At 38.1% G+C, this 21,219-nt stretch overlaps 1 protein-coding gene across 1 annotated transcript in view; it reads right to left on the bottom strand.

Moving 5' to 3' along the window:
• ZFAND3 (zinc finger AN1-type containing 3) overlaps positions 1–21,219 on the bottom strand; it is a 133,184-nt gene that overhangs the window by 11,514 nt on the left and 100,451 nt on the right. The window contains exons 5-6 of the mRNA XM_084284729.1: positions 21,065–21,130; positions 4,957–5,127 (exon numbers count right to left, since the gene is read on the bottom strand). Coding sequence (XP_084140855.1) covers positions 4,957–5,127; positions 21,065–21,130 — 237 coding nt within the window. The remainder of the gene's footprint in view (positions 1–4,956; positions 5,128–21,064; positions 21,131–21,219) is intronic.

Genomic DNA, 21,219 nt, shown 5'->3' with positions numbered 1-21,219 from the left:
CTAACAGAAATGCTCAGTGCTTGATAGGAGCCTGTCTGTTCCTATCTCCCTCTTACCTCTCCGCTGAGCGAACAGAAGTGAAGTAACACTTTTAAACAGTGGCAAGACAAAGAAGTCTACCAAGCTGCTGTGTATTTATACAGATATGAAATACAAATAAGGATGTGTAAAAATAAGCATATTAACAAACCAGAACTCTCTTTTTCATACCTGTTAACTATGCTTTTTGGGTGTACATGTATGTATACAAGTATAGGTATATATGTATTTGAGACAAGCTTTTGAAATAGGAAAGAAAATGTTACAAATATTTACAATGAACAAACAAACAAAAACAAAGCATTGTTTCTTTCCCTTCAGATTTTTACATTCATAATGTTTTCTTGTGATGGTCGATCTCCTTCGAAAACATTAATGAGTAAATGCCACCTAAATTATTTGGATTGCTAACAAAATATACATATATTTTTCAAATGTTGGCAAGTGGCAAATTATCTGTAGAACCCCAACAGACTTAAGTCAGGAGATGGCTTAGGATGCAAGATGTTTTGTAACAGATGCAATGTTGGTTTGGTTTTAGTTTTTCTCTTGTGCAAGATAAATGTGTTTCCAACAGGTTTAGTCCCTCATCGCCTGAAGGTCAGCTTTCCTTTGAACTACTTTCTTCAAATGACTTATCAAGTTTGCAATTTTGTTCCTATGAGTAGCTTCCCTCATGATCACTGTTCACATACAAAGGGACATGGTGCATTAATACCTGTGTAGACATTAATGCAACGACCTGACATGAATTGTTAGCTTCTCTTTACTTTCTTTCATTTTTTCTGTATAAATGAATTTGTCATTCTAGCCATCTGCACTATGCAGCATGTGCACTCTGTACTACTATGGCCTTTTTTCTGTATTTTCCTTTCTCTCTGTTCCCTCTCAGAAAAGGATGCACAATTGTCAGTGTTTGTATGCAACGACTTTATGGGAAACAAACCACAAATTAGTCTGGTACAAATTGAGTTATAAACTATTCAAGCAATCTTTTGATTTTCTGTGCTGCTAAGCTGTGGCTGCAGCAATCACCTTGCTATTAAACATGTTAGAACTAGAAACCATTTTAGCAAGGCAATCTTATCCACTTTGATCACGTCTTGATGAAGCATTTCACCAACTTCTAATAAAACTTTAATAAGGAATTTATCCAGTTTGCATTAAAGTCACATTCAATGCCATCTCTGACAAGCCCAGCATGTTGTATACTGCAAAGCCTAAAACAGGCAGGATAAAAAAACAAAAAAAAAACAGAGAAAAATAGATTCCTATCAGAGAAGCACACGACCAGATCAGCAACATCTCTCCAAGGCACTGCTACCAGAATATAGATACACTTAGTTTCCAGGGCACATTATCTTGGCCACTCCATTGACTGCAAGATACAACTAAACCCAGCTCTGCATAGGTGGAGCCTGAGCTACAGACATGCCTATTAGGATGTGGCCTGTAAATAGCAAATCATTCTATACCAAACTGCTGAAGAGCCAGCACACTGTATTCATCTCTCTTTAATTGCTGACTTGGACTGGATCTAACACGACAGATGTGAAAGTCCTTTAATGAGCTCCTAGAACATCCTTGTATGCCTCACATAATTCCAACACTACTAAAGACCACTAAGGACTTCTGTGTTTTGCCCTTAAAAAGCAAGTGATACTAGAACTATTTTTTTGCTGTACAATACTACGCCTCTACCATAAAATTAAGCAGTGTTTCCAGTGCAAATAGCTTCCATGGCTTAGAAATTTACAGCTTGGAGTCTTTAAAAAATGTATACAACTTTATTTAGTAGCGATATTTATCGAGTCAGATAATTAAGATAAGGCCCATAAATATATAGTGTAAAAACCTGCCTTGTCCAAATTACATTTCCAGGAACGTGTTATATAGCTACTTTTACTGCCAAATTCACTGCTCCTAGTTTTAAACCGAGTTTGTGATGTCTGCCTGCTTATCACATCGCTGAACTGATGACTTAATTTTGAGATCAAGTGTTAGCTGATCGATTTCAAATGACTTATTACACTTCCAATGGAAATGCTATAATAGAATGCAACTTTAAGAATATGACCCTTGTAATTCCTTGATGAAAGCCAATTGCCTGCTACAGCTAGTATTAAATAAATACATTATTTCAATATAGGCATTATAAATCGTAAGACACAAAACTATTGAAAGGTCCAACCCAAACTAGAGAATCTTGCTGTCTGGAAAACATGCCTGGTGTAATTGTCATCTAGAAACGTTTCAGATGAAACTGGTTTTGTTCTAGTAGTGTTGATTTAAAGGTTACCCAGTCAGAGAGGCACAAAATGAGAACTCATTTTAAAATTTCTCTTTCTCACTGAAGCTTGCAAAGTGCATCAGCAATTAACAATTCCCATCACTTCTCCCAGTTCGCTGTGTGAAAAGGCTCAGAACTCGTCTTACAAATTGCTCTTTTGAAGATCAAAAGGAAGCTGAATTTGTCTGTGTGTGCTCTAGATGAGTTTGTAATTTACTGGAACTTTCAGAGAAGGCTTGGCAGCACGCTCATTTGACAGCCCCAGGGCACAGGATTCAGGGGAGCTCTGTGACTCTTCCCTTCTGAGTTCCTTCCTTGCCTTTAATTGGCACCTCATTAGAAATTAATGAAAATGACATCCTCTGTTCTTCCTGCTCTAGGCACAGAATGCTACAAAAAGGCCCATCACAATTCATAACACATTCAATTTATATAGCAATGGTTCTTAAGCATTATTTATGAGATGTGAATTTCTTGTCAGCAGTTAATATCTTGTACAGAGTGGAAGCAGAATGAAAAGAGTTCTTGCAAGTATGTGTGTATGCGTGCACAAAAATAAACAATCCTTTCTACAGCTGAAAAATGTTGAGTTTGATATTAAAGAAACCTTACTGGAACTCCCTACTCAGTAGTAAATTGTTTTTCTCCAAGGCAAAGCCCTGAGGCACTGTCAAATCTGCATAAAATTCCCCATAGCATCAAGGGAACGGGTTCAACAGCACCACCTTTCTCCGGACAGGTCTTACAAGAAACAGTAGACCCAACACAGCAGTTCCCCAAATAACTCAGGATCAGGCATGAAGTCTTAGGTTTAAAGAATGAGCCCCCTCTCTGCTCTGTTTTAAGCAGGTTGTGCCCTGTTTGACAAGACAAAAGGGTCTTATTTAATAAAGTTTAAAAACATTATTAATCAATGGAAGGACTTCTGAAAGTTGCTTTCAACTTCATTGCTCTTGCATAGCTCCCATTTTTTAGAGTGAAGGAAAGATTAATGATGTAACATATACAATAACATAAGTCATTTTCTCTCCAGTTCTCCCCAAACTTGTACTGCTCTCTTACTCCCAATATTAGGGAAGATTCTTCTGTCTATGTCAGTAAGGTACTTGCAGGCACCCTCATTCATTTGATATGTGACATAAGCAGATGAAGAGCAGAAACAGCTGCCATAAGTCTGAGTAGAAAGAGTCAAACCAAACTGTCATTGATAGTACTGAATTTCTACAGTTTGATTAAAATACTTATATATATATAATATGTATATTATACATATATATATACATATATATATATACATATATATATACACACACACATATATATATATATTTCTCACTGGATACTTCAAAGTATCCAGACATGATTTCCGTAATAAGAATTTCAGTATTACAGTCATTAGTTTCATGTTTGGTGGCTTCAGAGAGAATGCGTGTTAGTTCTATGGTGGTGCTCCAGTGTTTGAAATAAAGCCTGTCTTATGTCCAAAAGAGCATACAGCAGTTATCTCTAATGGTTACAGACAGACAGACATTGAAGAAAAGAACAAAGGATGACATAGATTTTTTTCAGCTTTCTATCATTCCACTTGATGTTACTTATTCAATAGAGAGTTCATTATCTCAGTCTTTGTAACCAGCTTAGCCAATCCTTTCTTTTCCCACTTTGTTCAGATGGACTTGCCTTCTACTCAGAAAACATTTTCATACAATATTCTACATAGCACAGACGCAACGTGAATTGCACCTGCCTATGCAAATCTTTTGGCAATTATCCCCCTGCTGAGACATGATAAAGCAACTGAAAATTCTCCAAATGTATCAATGCAAACATGGTCAGAAAGTGCAAGTGTAAGCTTTCAATACATGACTATATGAAAAAAAATAATTGGCAGGTAAAACTACCATGTGCATTATCACTAGCTCCGATGAGCACATTATAAACCAGTTATGGGCACAACTGTTGCATAAAGGAGAGAGCATCTCCTCTGGAATCTAGTCACATTTACTGTTCCAGAAAAATTCTTTGTATCTAATATGAAACCCCACATTAGCTACCAGCATGAGATTATCACCCTCAGTTCAATTAGCTGAACAACGTCATCAACTACGGAAGTCAGGCTGAAAGATATTAAGTGTATCGTGAACAATTCTTCTCCCACCCATCTCTTTAGCTGATCATAAGAAGAAAAACATTTTCAATTAGAAGTTTTTTTTTGTTTCAACTTTTTAATATTAATGTAATTATAAAATGCATAATGTAGGTGCTGACCTATGTTTCTTTAAGCTCTGTAAGAAACCTGTCATCTCTGCATATCCACTGATGTGCTTTGTGTTTCTTCTGTCAAGTGAGCATGGCACTCCTCTGCCTTACAGGGACTTCTGAAGCTTAATTCATTAATATCTAAGATCTCTTGAGACAAGACAGTACAGCAGGGCTAAAATTTTAAAGGGGAAATTAGACAGACAGGAACTAATTATAACTTTTTGCCACCAGTGGAAGTTATAGCTTCTATTTAAGATACCTTTGAAAGATGTAAAACGCAAGGATTCCCTGTATTTCCACCTCTTAATATGGATTTGAGCACCGCTGTGGTAGAAAGCCAGAGGTTACTGACAGACAGTACTCACCACAGCGACATGATCCCAGTTCCTGCTGTACTAGCTCCAGTTTTGTTTGGCACTGGAAGCATCGGCGTCTACTCTTCTGTTTGGATCGACTGGTTTCTTCAGGCCTGTCATTACTGTCATCCAGTAGCCGTGGCCGTTTCACAGGAGAAGCCTCACTCTCCGACTGTGAATCTGTTGTATTCACAAATATTTTAGGAAAAACATTAGAACTTCCTCGCTGAGGCATCCCTTGGGCAGATTGAAGGTATATTGCTTTCAGCTGGGGTCACCACCAAGCAGCTTGATACTTCCCATTCTATCGCATGCATACATTTTCTGAACAATCACCATCAGCATCAAGTAAGGGACAAATTATTTTTGTTCCCTGTAAGAACCTCTCCTTGTTGACAATACCGAACAGAAAGTGAACTGATTAACTTCCTTCCAGCCATGGCTAGGTTGCATACAGATGCATGTAGAGTAGCAACCATCCTAAACAATTGCAGGCTTCATTTGTCATCTCATTTAGTTTCTCCTATGTGCCTTCGTTCTCCCTCTACAAACAAACTGAACTAGGCTTCTGATGAAAAACAATCAAAAGCAGATTCGACCTATTTCCTCCCTGGGCAGAAGGAAGATTTTTAAGGCACAGCATGTAAACTGTCTCTCTTATGACTGAAGGCATTACATGAAAGCACCATACCATGCTTCCCCCTCTTTCCACATGGATAACAATTTAAATGTAAATTAGTATACACCAACAATACAAATGAAGACCAACCTGTACATGCATGCTCTAAATCCAAAGTGCCAGCCATTTTGAAAGAATTAGTCAGAATACCATTTGCATTAAAAACTTGATCTATATATTCTGCTTGTAAGAAAATAGTTATGGAAAACATTCTTCTCTGTGAAGACACAAATCAAGAGGTGCTGCTTTAATTAAAAACAAGCAAATCAGTGATCCATGCTGGTATTTTGTTGTGGGTCAGAGTTGCCACACAGGTGCTAACAAAGAGTTCAAGGTATGCTGCTCCCACTCTCAAATTTAGCCTTTAACCTAAGAAAGGCCCTTTTAAAGCACATTTCTTTAAGAAGTTAAAGTTCAGGAATGTGATTACTCCAGGCAACACAGGGCTGCTTTTTTCTTTTATATATATATATATAAATTATATATATATATATAATTATATATATATATAATTATTATTTTATTATATATTTATTATTATATATATTTATATATATTATATTATATATTATATATATAATAATATATATTATTATATATATTATATTATTTATATTATATATATTTATTATATATTTATTATTATATATATAATTATTATTTTATTTTTTTTCCAAACAATGTACAGTGTTTTGGCTGGGGCTCTAGAGTCCTGAAGGAAAAGTGCAGTATTGGCTGGAACCTGCAATGCCCAGACCTTATTTTTGTGGCATATTGGAGGCAGTGGATTTCAGCAGATCTGCTGCTCTGCAGTCTGAGTCAGGTCAGGTCAGACAGGCATTTCCCCTCCCAAGGCTGTGCAGAGCTGACTCAAGTCTGTATTTCTTTTTAATAGAAACTGAGAATAATTTTAATCCCAACTGTACTAAAAGTTACATTGTCTGTAGTAGTGTTGCAAGGAGACCAATTGCTGAAAGCCATTGCTGCAATGGGTCAGCATTCCAGCGCAAGATGGTGATCAAGGAAAAAAACAAAGCAGTAGTTCATTTAAACCTGTTTTTAAAGGAAAGTAATCTACAAATAACACAGTAACTTTGTCTTTCTGTCAGGGCTCTACCCTATCAAACTTGTTTTTGCCTTTATTTCAGATTTCTGTTGCATGGTGTCCTGTGATTACGGAAGAGATGTCTGCTTTGTGTTATCTGTCCTGGCTTATCCATGAACATTTTTCAGAATTTGAAGTGCTTTCCTTAAGGCTAACTTGAATACCTCTTGCAAAGTACGTTCCAATGCAGGAGCTGAGAAAGACAGTAATTTTCCAGGTATCACTCTGCAGAAATAACTGCTGTGGCTAAAACACCGCCCATATCCTTGTTATTTCAATGATTTTATCTGGTCCACTGCTTACGCACTTCTACCAAACCAAGTATCTACTGCAGCTGGACCAGGAACACCTGCTAGCCTCTCCCTCTCCAGGGTACGCTCCATTAACTTTCCCTGGTTCCTCACATGCAATAGAAACTAACTCACTTTTCTTACCTGTGTTTCAGATCTCAAGCATTTTTACAGTTGTTGGAATCCAATGTTACAGCCATTATAAATATGCAACTTGCCTCACTTGGGTCTTCTTTCTTTCTGTCATACTGCTAAGACATGCTGAAAATGTGCCTGGTTTTTCAATACATACAAACTCCCCACATCTCACATTTCACAGAAAAGTGAGCAGCTTTCTCTGCACTGTATACAGGTGATAAGTTTTTATTAAGCTGCAATAATTCTATCTGATGTATGTCTCAATATAGCCTTCTTTTTGATCACTGTCATAGATTACAGCTTACACCTTACAAAATACATTTATGTGGGCTAAACTAACATTCAGTACCTAACTTATTCCACCTCTGCATGCCTGGCTGTGCAGGAACGCTGACAATGAAAAGTAGCACCTAATGAATTAACACATTTATGGAACAACTGGTCCTGGCTTTAATTAAATCTCTGCAGAAGATGATTTAAGAGAGAGTTCCTCTGAATAGACTGCAGAGATCCCGACTCACACTCTGAGGCAGCCATCCTATCGTATATAAACTATTTTCCGAGTGCCTAGGGAAGTGGGCTAGCTTTGAATGTAGCAGGGTGCACCTTTCAATACACAACTCATACACTGTCACTGAGCTGAGAGGCAGGGTTCAGGAAAACGCTGCCACAGCCCACCCCCTTGCCAAAGGTGGGGAGCTACACAGTTTGTAGTTTATTCATCACTCAGAGAAACAGATACGATGCTATTTTGAAATAGGTGCCTCCCACACTGCTCTCCTTTTGGAAGCACACGCCGATCTCGTACTTCTCAAAAGTGTATTTTGCATTCTGCACTGAGTCCGTGGAAAACACGGTGCTGTGCCTGTTATAAGTCCAAATATGGAATTCATGTATGTGAGCCAACCAGTGCCTAATCAGTTAATGAAGTCATGTGCCTTAATGAGAAAAATAGCTACCTCAAGTCATGCTAGTAGCCCTTTAATTACAATATTCAATTATACATTTCCTGTTAATTGGTAATGACTAATTGAATATTAACAGAAGTTGACTAATATGATAGAAATGAAAGATTACATATCTAATTTTTAAATGTGCATCTGAGCTAACACTGAGCTAACTTAGCCTAACTCTCAGGGACAGCTCCAGCAGTCCCGCTACCGACTGCACAACGCCCTCAACGCACAAGCTAATACTCACTGCAAAATGGACCAATACATGTGCGTACATCTTCTTACAGGTAGGTACAAGGAGCGAAGAGAAAGCACAGAGCAGAAATCAGAACTTTTAGTGTGCTTCTCCTTGCACATCACGTTGCCTTTCACAATACTGACGCAAACAATACTGGATGCAAAATACAGCTTCCAGCACCTGCAATCTTGCAACACGAGATTTCAGAGAGCTGATGGATAATGGCAATTATCATTCCCAGCTTTACTACCTGGATTGCAGAAAAAAATAGGAACAGGATAAAGTGCTGCAACTAGAGTTAAGAGTAGACTCTCAGTATAAACTATTAAGCAATCAAAAATGGCTAAGGAAGAGGATTCTTTCAGTCAGTGACGGTTTTCCTTAGAAGGCTGATTTGAGAAACAAGAATTACCTCTTCCTCTGCTTTTAAGAAACATTTTCCATGTTCAACTTGCATTTTAGGCTTACACCTAAACCAACAAATCCTCTGAGATAAAAAAGGGATGCTTTCCTTTTACCTCCAATTGTCAAAAATTGTAACTTTTTTTTTTTTTTTTTCTGAAGAGAAACAACAATAGACATAAGAAATTTCACAAAGAAATTTCTCAGCTAAAGTAACTCTGCCATCATCACTTCCCTGTTGCAACTTTAATTTTGGAGTCAAGAAATAAGGATTATTATTCTAATCTATGTCTGAGGATGCAGGTATGTCTCATTATGGTGTTTTTTATTGAGCTCCCATTTGAAATACGAGGATGAATTCATCTGAGCAAGATTTAAACTGGAGGCTTGACTAGAAATGATGAGTACCGTTCTTAGAAATTGTGTTGTGCCTTGGACAGCAGCTCACATTTGCTCCTCACTGTCACTGTTCTTGTCTTCATTATTCATATTCCCCCTCAAAATCTTCCAAATAAATTGTGTTACAACTGTCAGAGCCAAATCCCAGTATCTTTCAATCTCCTGTCAAGGTGGAGCGTGCGGGCTGCATGCCCCTGGCTTCGCTAACAATCACGGTGGCTCTTTCATGGCATTTTGGGGCGAGGTGGGGAGCTGTAAGCCCAGCAGAGACATGTGCACAGAAAAGGTAACAGGCAGGAAGAAAGAGATGGGAGACTAGTAAGGGAAAAAGAAGCCCTCCTGTGTTGCTGCTTGCTTCAAGAATGAAATGAATCTGTTTCATCTCTGGTTTGATGACAGCTTTTGAGGCACTCAATCACGTTTTCTTCTTTTCATAAAGAACCCGTCACACTGACAGACTGACATTTATGATCTTGACTGCCTGTCCAAACACCAGTAACAGCAATAATTAATGAACCCTCCAACATCACTGCCATCTACTCTGAAACCATTTTAAAAGGAGCTTGAGCTGTTAAAACCCCTGTCCATGAAGAACCTCACACAGTCACAGCCAATAACCACGTAACAGGGATTAACTTAAGTTTGAGCAATGTCTTGTCTCCAGTTTCTTGCCCCCCCAACTCTTTTCTTCTTCATTATTCCATTTTTAGATGAGGGATTATTTAATTCCCCGGCATGTTGACTATGCATTAGAAATTTAATCTAGAGGAAACTGCATCTTTACAAATCTTTCCTATTACATTTACCAGAATCATTATTTAAAATCATCTCCTCTACTTCAAATGAACCTAAAATTAACACAGTTACTCCAAAACACATTTGCTTGTTGACTATTAATGAAGAGAGAGAAATTCAAGATTAACATCTTCCGAGCAGTTTGCCAGTGATGACCCCAACAATTCCTCCCCATTGCTGTTTCATGCTGTGAAAACACTTATTTTGAAACTCTGGTATTTACATCGAGATGAGCATCTTGTTCCCTTGTGCAATCAAGGCTGCACGTCGGAGCTGTGTCACAAACCGAAGCGTACACCTCTCTGGAAGCACTCACAAGGAATCTGTTGTGTGAATTCACCTCAGCTTTTCTTAAAACACTGCAGACAGATGTCTCAAATACGCCCATAGGCCCTTCAGGAACGTTTAACCACACAACCTCTTTTCTACCATCACTGCAGTACCTTTAGCATCCCCATTTCACTCATTTCCCCCCCCCCCCACGTAGAGTTTAAAAGCAGTTACGATGATGTAAAGCTCATTTGTCCCATCACGAGGTGGAGTCAAGGGGCTATAGGATACCCCCTATGGAAGTCAAGTCCTACCAACCCCTTCTGTGCCTCAGGAGGCTCCCAGTGAAATCACACTGAAGACTGTAAGTAACCCCCAAAAGCTGCTTTACAGAAACTATGATTTCCATGCCAATTAACAAAACCAGTCAACACCAGTTGTTTCCTACAGCCCTAATGAGCAAAACCTACCAACCACCCTACAGCAATTAAACCAACAACTTTAAACCTTGCTCTTTGAGATACACAATGGAAAGAGTTCCTGTAAGACATTCCACATCTGAAATATCACTGATGTTCTTCAGACTCTGCTAGCAAAACTCCCCTTCCCGCCTCCCTCTGCCAACACATTAATTTTAGTAACTATCCATTTACACATAAAGCATTTTATTTTTATTTTTTAAACTGTAGGGTAGGATCCAGCACTGGGACAGGTTGCCCAGAGGGGTTGTGGATGCTCCATCCTCAGATGTGATCAAAGTCTGACTAGACATGGTGCCTAGCTTGCTGTAGGTGACCCTGCTCTCAGTGAGGACTACATGATCTCCATAGGCCCCTTCCACCCTCAGTTATCCTGTAATTATGTAATTTCTGGATGGAAAGATGAATATATATATATATATTGCACTAATATATAAATATATGCACTAATTCCTTCTCAGCTCTCTTACATTTTTTCCTCCAAGCCTGTGTTGTTGGTACTACCATCAGTCAAAAGGAAGCATGCTGTAACTGCAGGGTAACTTAATGAGGCTATTAACTGCCATCTCTAATGAAACGGAAGAGACTAATCTGGTAACTTAGATGAACAAAACGCAAGTTGAAAATAGCATGACAGACAGTGAACTACATAGGATACTGCATGCATTTTATGCAAGTTATAATTAGAGTGAGAAAATGCATATTATTCTTTCTTGTCAAGAAATTTCATAATTGCTAAATTAAGCAAGAAGTGAATTAGTTTTCATCTCGTATTTAGGCTCCTGTACTACATCTGCCTCATGGTTAAATTCTTGCCTTACTCCATTCCCTATACACTCTCAGATGTCAGCATGGCTTCAGTTAATGGAAAATGCTAATTTATTTCTTAAGCGTTTTTACTTATACACCCATTAATTCAAACAAGTGCAGTATTTGAATGGACTCAGGCACCCGCACTGTCCAGTTCCTTTGATGGATTAGCATAGTGCATTTTTCAAGTCATTGGAACAGTTTGTAAGGCACTGGCCACCCATATTGCTGCTGAGAAGAGGAAGGATCTTGCTCATTTAAAGACCTAGGCCAACGGGGGTCATTCCCTGAGTCACGTCAAAGAGTGAGGTCTGTAAACTTCTGGAGCCCACAACATCAGAGCAGTTTGTGCAGGCTGAAGAGGCTAGCCTGTCCTGCTGAGCACTCAGCCTGCTTGCTGCCCATTTCTCCTGCTGGGAGCGTAAACATGTGAAGAAAATGTTTATATTTCATGCATTTTAAATAACGTATTTTAGCAATTTAGGGTTAGGGCTGGGAGAGGGACAATGACAGATTCTGGTGACATTGAACTCTGAATCATAAGAACGGGATTATAAAATGAAGGAATAATGAACAAGTATAGAGAGCTAAGTGGAAAAACAGAACCACAAAAAAAGGAAGAAAAAAGCTACAACACGCAACGAAAAAGTTATGAAAGCAAATCAAACATCCCAGGCATTCCAGAGCACCTGAAGCCTACTTTCTAGTATTCAAATATGCATATTTACATATATGAATACATTTGTGCAAATGTACAAATAAGCTTACACTGGCTCTGGTAAAATGGGAAATTCAAAAGCTGTTTTGTTTTTGCTGACTTAATTGAGAGCCCTCTTATGCTTTGTGAAGTTCTCTAAAATTGGATTAACATGAATAGGTAATGCTATAAATATTGCAGATTTGCTAGTCAATTCAAGAGCGCATAAATAAGCAGTGCTGCTCTGCTCCAAAATACTAGTAGTATACTCCAGCTCTGTCCTCATCAATCAAGCGGTACACAGTATTCAGGAAAGTAATTCTTCAAACTAATAGCCTAAACCCCGTTCTATATAGAAACTACTTGCTCTGTTATTTTTCACTCATACACCGAGTTTTTCTGAGCGCACCCTTCCCCCATTGGCATAATGAGGGTTTTCCAAGGCTAAGACACCGATTCAGAAGAGGAATTGTAAAGAATTCTTGCCTGCTAGCAGTGAAAAAATATGTATTTTCAATATTTATCTTTCAAAAAAACCTTATTTGTCATTAACTGCAGAACCTGGGTGATGCCAATAGCAACCGAAATTTTGCGATGAGAGACTATCATTCCAAGGACTTTGTCTGACTAATGTTAAGAAAAATACCTGAAAGCTCCTGTATTTTGATAAGTACTTTACCGAATGCATTAACTGTGAATTCTGAGAAGTACAGTTTATCTACCTGCAAGTTTGTTTTCAATTCAGTTATTTTAAACAAAACATAAAAAGCAGTTTATATCTGGATTGTTATTTTTCCTAGCAATTCCATGGGGAAAACACAACCTGTCCTGGCACAGAATACAGTTTCTGCACACCTTATTGCTGTCTCCGATACACCAGAAGTCAGGCTTTTATGGGAAACTCTTACTGTTTAGAAAGGGGATATGTGGGAGCATCTACACTAACCTGAAGACCAGATCTCCACAAAGAGGGATGTAGAACAGATCAACAACCATAAGAAGATGCAACACTACATGCCCTGGTATCCTGTCTTGTGTCTTACACCTAGCTCGTTTTCAACCTTCTTTTGCCCCAGGATGCTGGTCTCCTCAGTTACTCCCTGAAGTTTCTGTTATGGATAATAATTTGGAACTGGAATAGGAAAATTAAGCAACTTATTTGCATAACAACCAGTGAACATAAAAAGTATGAAAGAAAATTCTCATTTTGTGTTAAGATACATACTTTCCCCTGTTCATGCTTAGCATAATTCCAAGAGACTAAAACTACTTCCATATAATTTTAAGGTCCTCATGAAAATTAATTTCTAAACAGAAAATAGTGAAACCTTGTACTTGAAGCTCTCTGATGCTCACTGAAATCAGTAGTTAGCAAATTTAAGTGGCCATGTGCTTTTAAATATGTGTTGGGCCAGTTAGTTAATGCTGAACTGGTTGAACAAGCCTCGAGTGCAATAAAATACCAAAAGAAAAATTATCAAAGCTCTCTGTCTCATTTGCTCAAGCCCACCAATAAGAAAGTCATCTTCTGGATCTGAACAGATCAGATCGAGGTGCTGCTTACTAACTGCAACACACTGGGGTGGGAACAGCTCGGTTCTTCAGGTTGGCAGAAGCAGAGGCCCTTGCAGGTTCTGAAGTCAGTGATTGCCATAGTTCTCTGCAGCATTCTCCCTATCGTCTGGTCACTGGGCAAACCCAAAGGGGAATAAAGCAAACCCCATCTCCTACAGTCCTGTTCCAACAGATATTCTTACCAGGTTTTAAGATGGGGTTATAGGTGGGAAATGCAGGACGTAGGACCCCAACTCCTCTGTCCCTAAAATGAACGCAAATGCAGGTTATTTGAAGTTTTCAGCTGTGATTTTGTTATTTGGGGATGATGGCTTTCTAACAGTCTGTGGGCGGATGCTGGCAATGCAAAAAAGAATTAAGAGCTGCTGGGATCACAAAGCCAAATAAGCTTATTTGTATATTCTCTAATAATAAATATTAACCAGCTGTCAAAGGTCAGTTAAACTGATCACAGAGAGGTCATGATAGTTTAGAAAACTAATCATGGCCTGAAACTACCAAAAATGGATATAAAAGTTTGTTTCATTTTATTCAATATATGTATAAAGAATGAAGTTACCTACTGTTTCAACAGATCCTAGGACAAATCCTTTGTCACAACTCTGCAAGACTTTAATACAAACATGTACTCATATCTAGATTTTAAAAGGTAAAAATCTTGAAAACCTACAGCTTGGTAGTTGACAAGCATATCACCCACCAAACTGAAAACCACCTATCAGACCCAGCGGGTCCCCCAGCCCAGCCTCCTGCTTAAAGCAGGGTAACCCTAAAACCCAGGTCAGGTTGCTGAGAGGCTTGCACAGTCCCTGCTTAACAAACTCAAAAGATACACATTTCACAGCCTTCATGGGTGCCTGTTCCAGGGCTAATGAGAGGGCAAAACCCTCTTTCCTTCATCTGTCAGCTATGCTCTTCCTAACACAGCTGATCTTATTCTCCCATCTTCTGGTACTGCCCTTAATTTGGCATTTGAAATCATTTTCCTATTGGCTTACAAATTAATGTGAACTCCTTCCAGGAGATCAGCCTGTCCTCTCGACTTATGCACATTATCCTCAAAGTTGTTCGACTTCCAATGCAGCTTTCTATTTTCATACCCCAAATTCCATTACGAAAACAGATGAAAAATTTGAATCAGAGCAGCAAAAAGAGATTGAGACAAGCGAAAGATGAGGAAAGGACTTAGAAGTAATCAAAAAAGCTGAACACAGGTTATTTTGTGAAGTAGAAGTGAAAAAGGAAGGTTCGAGTATGTACCTAAAGAGCACAAAGAATATAAGAGGATAAATTTGGGTGATTTAAGAGAATAAATAAGGGCAGCAAAGTATCTGGAAGACCTTCTCCATTAAGATGCTGGATCTGAAAAATTTCAGTCTGACTCTGAATGAACTGACAGCATGGGACAGCTATCAAATAGTTGGAGTTGCACAGAAGGATGTCCCTCACCATCTGCTGAAATGTTATACAGGCCAGGAGACCTTTTGTTCTTTTCCTGATAAAGGTTTGAATTATTATTTTTTAATTTTATAGTATTGAAGTGCTTTTCTTCCACTCCTCACAGGGGAGAAAAAGCTTGTTTCTCATCAGCTATACACCCCTGTATAATCCAAACCTACTTAAATCAGTACACTTTTCTGCCACTTAAACCAGTATGCACCAAATCTCACCTTCTGCACAAGGCCCCTGAATATAAAGCTATGCTGACAGACCACCCAATGGCAAAGTAGCAATCCTTTGTTTCCAAGTTGTTTTTTTTTTTTTTTTTTGTCTTCATAAAGGATGCACCACTGACATGGATATCACATTTGACTGCCCTATGTGCTCATAAGAACATTCATTTGTTTTGGTACAACTTTGGGCAATAGAATGGAACAAAATGGCAAATGTTATTAAGTATATTATTAAGTTATTAAGTTATTATTGTATTCATCTACTTATCCTGTTCTATAACAGTAGTTTTATTTTCTTTTTAAGACCTGTGTTAGCCTGTCATAAATGACTTCAACAGAAAGATTAGAAAAAGGGGATTATTCCCAAAGTAGGAATTACTAGCACATTTATAAACATCCTCAAAACATTGCCTGTGGGTATTTCTAATCCCTTCTATATAGCATATGAAATAGTGCTTCCACAGCCACATTACATTTGTTGTCAAGTTGGCCACTTCAACTGTCTGGCATCCTCACTTTATGCACAATGCATAGGAGGAAAGGTGCACCTAGGAACCAGTATGTGTGAAAGTTAATTTCAAATAAATAGCAACCATGATCAGAATGGGTTTCTATTTGTTTTAGCTTAGTGTATTTTGACATAGGCAGATGTAAGTATTCCTGTCCTAAATTCTTAACATGACAGAAAAATAATCTATTTATTTTATCCTGGGTTTATTGAATAGACAAGGATAGAAACCAGTGTTTTCACACGCTGCCATCATACTGCTACACACCTTTTCATTTCTGAATGTTGTATTTTTCCCACTACTATAGACAAAAATTCTGTTCAGAAGTAAACGGCATGAGTGATTAATGTATGAACTATGAAGATGCTTGCAAAACTTCTCTTTAGATTAAAGCAAGTACAGGCTAAATTTCAAGGCATTTTTTTTCTCTGTGGCTTTGTAAAGAGATGATTTAGATGTCTAGCACAGAAATGTGCTAGACACTGTGATAGATAAAAGATCATGAAAGACTTTTCTGTGAATATTACCAATTACTGTGTGCTAACAAGCTCTTAAAAACCTTCCCAGGAACTGCTGAAGTTTTTATAACTCATAGGCAAGGATCATCACACCTACAGCTGACTCGTAACAAACTTTTTGATATGTTGACCCCAAACCCATCTCTTCAGACTCTCCAATGAGAGACACTTGGTTATGATAAATTTAGTCTAAAAATGCACAGGAGGTTTTCAGTGCAAAAGACAACCATATCCATAATGAAAGGAAAGACGACCGTATCATAACGAATGAGGGTGATTTTGTAAAACTGAACACTGTGATACTGAGAATAAATCCTACAACTGCAGCGAGTCTTTAAAGTTGTTTACAGATGTGACTACTATGATCCTTACCATTAGGCACATTTTAATCTACAATAATCATAATCATCAGTTTGAGAAGGCTCTCGGATAGCCACTACTGGAAACTGATGCAAAGCGTGTGTGCAAAAAACACCAAACTCGTTCGAGCAGCAGGGGAAACCAACGTGTCTATCCAGATGCATATGGAAGCGCAGAACAGATAATACAACACATCACAGAAATAGGTAATAAGATGAGATAGTAAAAACCCATCAACATACATCATCTGATCATGGTATAGTGTCATTTCCCAGCCTCTATTAGCTCTTGCTGCATCAGTGCAAGTCCCAGACACTTTATCCTGTTTATAATTGCTGATGAGCAGTAATAAGGCCTCCATGCCTCAGCTCCTGTCCGTTCCACTTCAGTGCCCACCTATTAGGTTATAACTTTTATTTACAGCCTTGCTTGATGCGGTGTTCTATTAGTACAGCTGGAAACTGAGCAGGGGAAAAAAAAGAGCATCTCTAATGGGCACTATTATTGCCAGGGCTGGGTGATTTATAATGGTTTTTGAAGGCTGTTCTATCATCACTTTCCTCTTGGTGTGAGAGCTCTAAGAAGGTTGGATTTCTAACACTGTGTCCTCCAAAAGTCAAACGCTGAAGAATACCTTTGAAGTCCCTACAAGCAACAATAACAAAATAACTCTAAGTTGTTTTAACGTTATAAACTCTGTTCACTAATCTTTCGTACAGTCTTTGCAAAGGCACTTACGCACATCAGAGGAATAAAAAAAATCTGGTTAGTGGTAGACCAGGTCTTTTTGTCTTTACTCAACACATGCGGATTAAGAAAACGATCACACAAAAGTAATGGTTTCTTGGAGTCCGCTGTGGCTAAAAATTTGTGGGATTTGTATTTCTGGAGCCTGCCCTTTCTGTAACTCCTAAAAGGCTGTCTTGATAGTCAAGGTTCAGCCTCAGAGTGTCAGTATGTGAACATCAATAAACCTGAAACTCCAAAAAAGGACCGTGCATCTGCTTAACTGCTTTGCTGAAGAACCCTTTGCATCTTCTAGACTCAAACTTTAAACTAGAGAAGACACAGAGCATATGGGAGATCATACACAAAATAAATACCACCATACTCATCTAGGACAGATATCCTCATAAAATGTAAGCTCTCTGCACATATATCTACGCAGAGTATTACAGATACATGTTTCTCAAGAACCACCACTGAGAAATAAAGTATTTAAAAACTCACCAACTTTATGGATATAATCTATGGATTGACTGTATCATTACTGCATTTTAACAGTCTGCTTCTATTACTCTCTCTACCACACAATTAAAAATTAACTGAGCGCACTCAAACAGTTCCAGTGACTTCTTCCAGGTTTCTTTAAGCTGCATGAAAATGTTTTAAAATCCGGCTCTTTAGAATTGCATATTCAATCATCTTTAGTTTCCACAGCAGAAAAAGAAGAGTAATATGCTACTTAGTACTGCACTTTCACAACACAGGCACCCAATATAAATGGGATCTGGATGCCCTACTGACTAGAGCAAGCCTCAGAGTATCTGCCATCAATCAGAACATTACTAAACTATTAAGAAACAAATCAAAATACATAAAAAGCTATATGCCATGCCACAGTCCCATCTTTTTCCCTACAAAACCTTCAGACCACTGGCTCTCCGAAACCTTCAAGGCATCATCCAAACTAATGATTGCAAGTCCTTACTCATTCTTTTCATTATAATCCTTGTCCTATGGGCACACTTCGGAATATAAATACTTTTTACCACAGCAGTGACTCTGGCAAAGAGGAGGGAAAAAACACCCACCACTATTTGGTGTCACAATACAATTTTTTATCTGAACAGCTCCTCCAGCACGCAAGCTGACAAGTGCATGAGGTAAAAACTGTTTTTCGTAAAAGAACTTTTCCTGAGTCTTGACAGATTTATTGTTTTGATCTTTCTTCAATGGTTATATTAATGCTAATAAAATATGAAAGGTTTATGCCTTCCTTAATATCCTCCTGATGGGAACCTGCATGCAACATATGTAGGTCAAATTTCTAATTTTCTGTCTCAAATGCTGATATATGGCAGACTTCAGGGAAAAACTATGCTTGAAGGGAAAAAATTACACAGATGAATTCCACCAAAACATTCTTTCTTCAAAGCACTCTAGAGCAGAAGAAATGTTGAATTCTTACTGAAGAGAGGTTTCTATGTAATATGTGGTGTTGAAAAACATTGCTCATATTCACCTAAATAATATCCTAGGAAAGGAGACTACACTGAAGTGAATGTAGTGTGAAATACTGACCTACATAGTCTGCTTCCTAAGCCTGAAGATATCATAACATTTCTGGCAAGTATGTTATAGCCAATGTTTTCCTGTCAATTCCCATATTTATCTCGATTCTCAAATGCAGACTTTGCAAAGATATTTATTTCTTTTCCAAATGGCACTGAAAACTTTGCTGAAAACGCAAGCTCTGAAGAAAAGTGGCACTCCTGTTAACAGGTTTATTAGTGTAGGGGACTACAAACAAAATATGCAAATTACCGAGCATATAGTGAAAAAAAATGGGGAAAAATGATACAATATGAAGCCACTAGAATTAGTAGACTGAAGATTAAACTTGTGGCATCAAATTAAAGATCTCCTTATTTTCTTGTTAAACACATCAGATGATTAACATACAGGCATGTAGGATAGCAAATATTAGCATAAACTAAAAATAAGAGAACTACTGAGCGAAGTTAGCCAACCATTTAATGGCTACTTTTCAACATGTCTAGTAGTTTCAATGACTTTACTCTCAGGAGCTTTTACCGTCCTGTATGGCACCGCAAACAGTGGATTTTTTCTTTTTGCTAATCACATTTTTTATTTTTAATATTCACATAGTGCTCTTAGTTTTCAATATGTATAACATCAACGAAAGCTTTTAAAATACCCTGCAATGAAAATCAGAGTTAAATGCTACAACCACTAACACAAAGAATACACAATTTAGTAACACCATTGTGATGCAGATTCATTTGCAAGGGAAACAGTGGCAAACACCCCTCGTTGTTTAGGTATGCTTCCATATCTACATGAAAAAGAATCCACAGTCTTCATATTCTGGAGAAGCTGAATCCAGCACCTTCCAGGGCCAAACGTATAAAGTTCTTTGATAAACAGTCTTTACAACATTGTCACAGATTATCCTGCATCATTTGAGAGCTCTGCACCTTCAGCAAGCACGTTACTGTAGCTTCTCTTAAACTTCCTTCACTGAAGACCAAGCAAGCTAATACCACGCACACATAGAATAACCACAGTTCAGTCAAATGTATAGTAGCTTGAAACAATTTTTGATAGAATGACCTTAGAGGAAATTTACCTTAAAACTCCTGAAAGAACAAGAGTCCTTAATCAAACGGGCAGACATTTCCTTTCTGCATTCAATCCAGCTAAATTAGTATTTTAATGCAAATATAGGCAAAACCTATTTTGGAAACACAGACTGCTAGAACATTAACACTACCTAGATGCCTGTCAGTGCCTCTCCACAGGAGATTATGGCTTTCCAAAACAGTGTTGGTGGAAAGGATCGTAGGAGTTCTCCTTAACCCACTGAAAAACCAAAGCCTGAAAAACATCTGAGCCAACACAGATAGTTTGGTTGCCTGCCTGAAAGTGCTGGTATGATTCTTTATGACAGATCTGCTGAAGAAGAAGCACCTTCAGCCTTGCAATGATCTAACATATCACTAGCTCTGAGAGAGATCATCTAATCTATAGCCTCCATGTAGAAATAAACATCACCAAAAAGACCCAAAGCAGGTAAAATTTAGTCTTGCTTAAAGTAAACATCACCTGTCTCTACTGCATCTTCAATTAGAAAACTCGAAGAAGTTTCCTCCTTTGATACTTCACATTTAATGCAGGGATTTCCAGAATATTACAAAAATCATTACACTTAAATCAAACTAATTACTTATGTGTTTCTTAGGTCTACAAAGGTTAACTGGAAACATAGTGCACTTAGGGAATTACTTTTGACCAGACTCTCTCATGGACCATCTGCCATACACATCCTTTTACGTTCATACACATTTTTCTGACAGCAAATCGAAAACGTTTATTTTTATTTGACATTCTCCAGGTACAGTTGCTACCCTTGATCATTAAACTATATATGTACAGCCACATGTTACGCGAAACCCAACTTGTCAACCCCCACAAAACACGTACCTGAGTCGCAAGATCTTTTGGTTGGTGTGGTTAATGAGGCATGAGCTGTACCTGTGCATGGCCCACCTGGAAACAGAGAGGATTGTAAGTCTCTTAAATACCACCTATATTTAACACTTAAAACCACATCACAATTATACTTAGGAATGTAGAAA

This window comes from Netta rufina (assembly GCF_964035555.1).
Source record: "Netta rufina genome assembly, chromosome: 3".
Taxonomy (NCBI): Eukaryota; Metazoa; Chordata; class Aves; order Anseriformes; family Anatidae; genus Netta; species Netta rufina.
The sequence above is the reverse complement of the archived record's forward strand: the minus strand, read 5'-3'. Positions and strand labels throughout refer to the sequence as shown.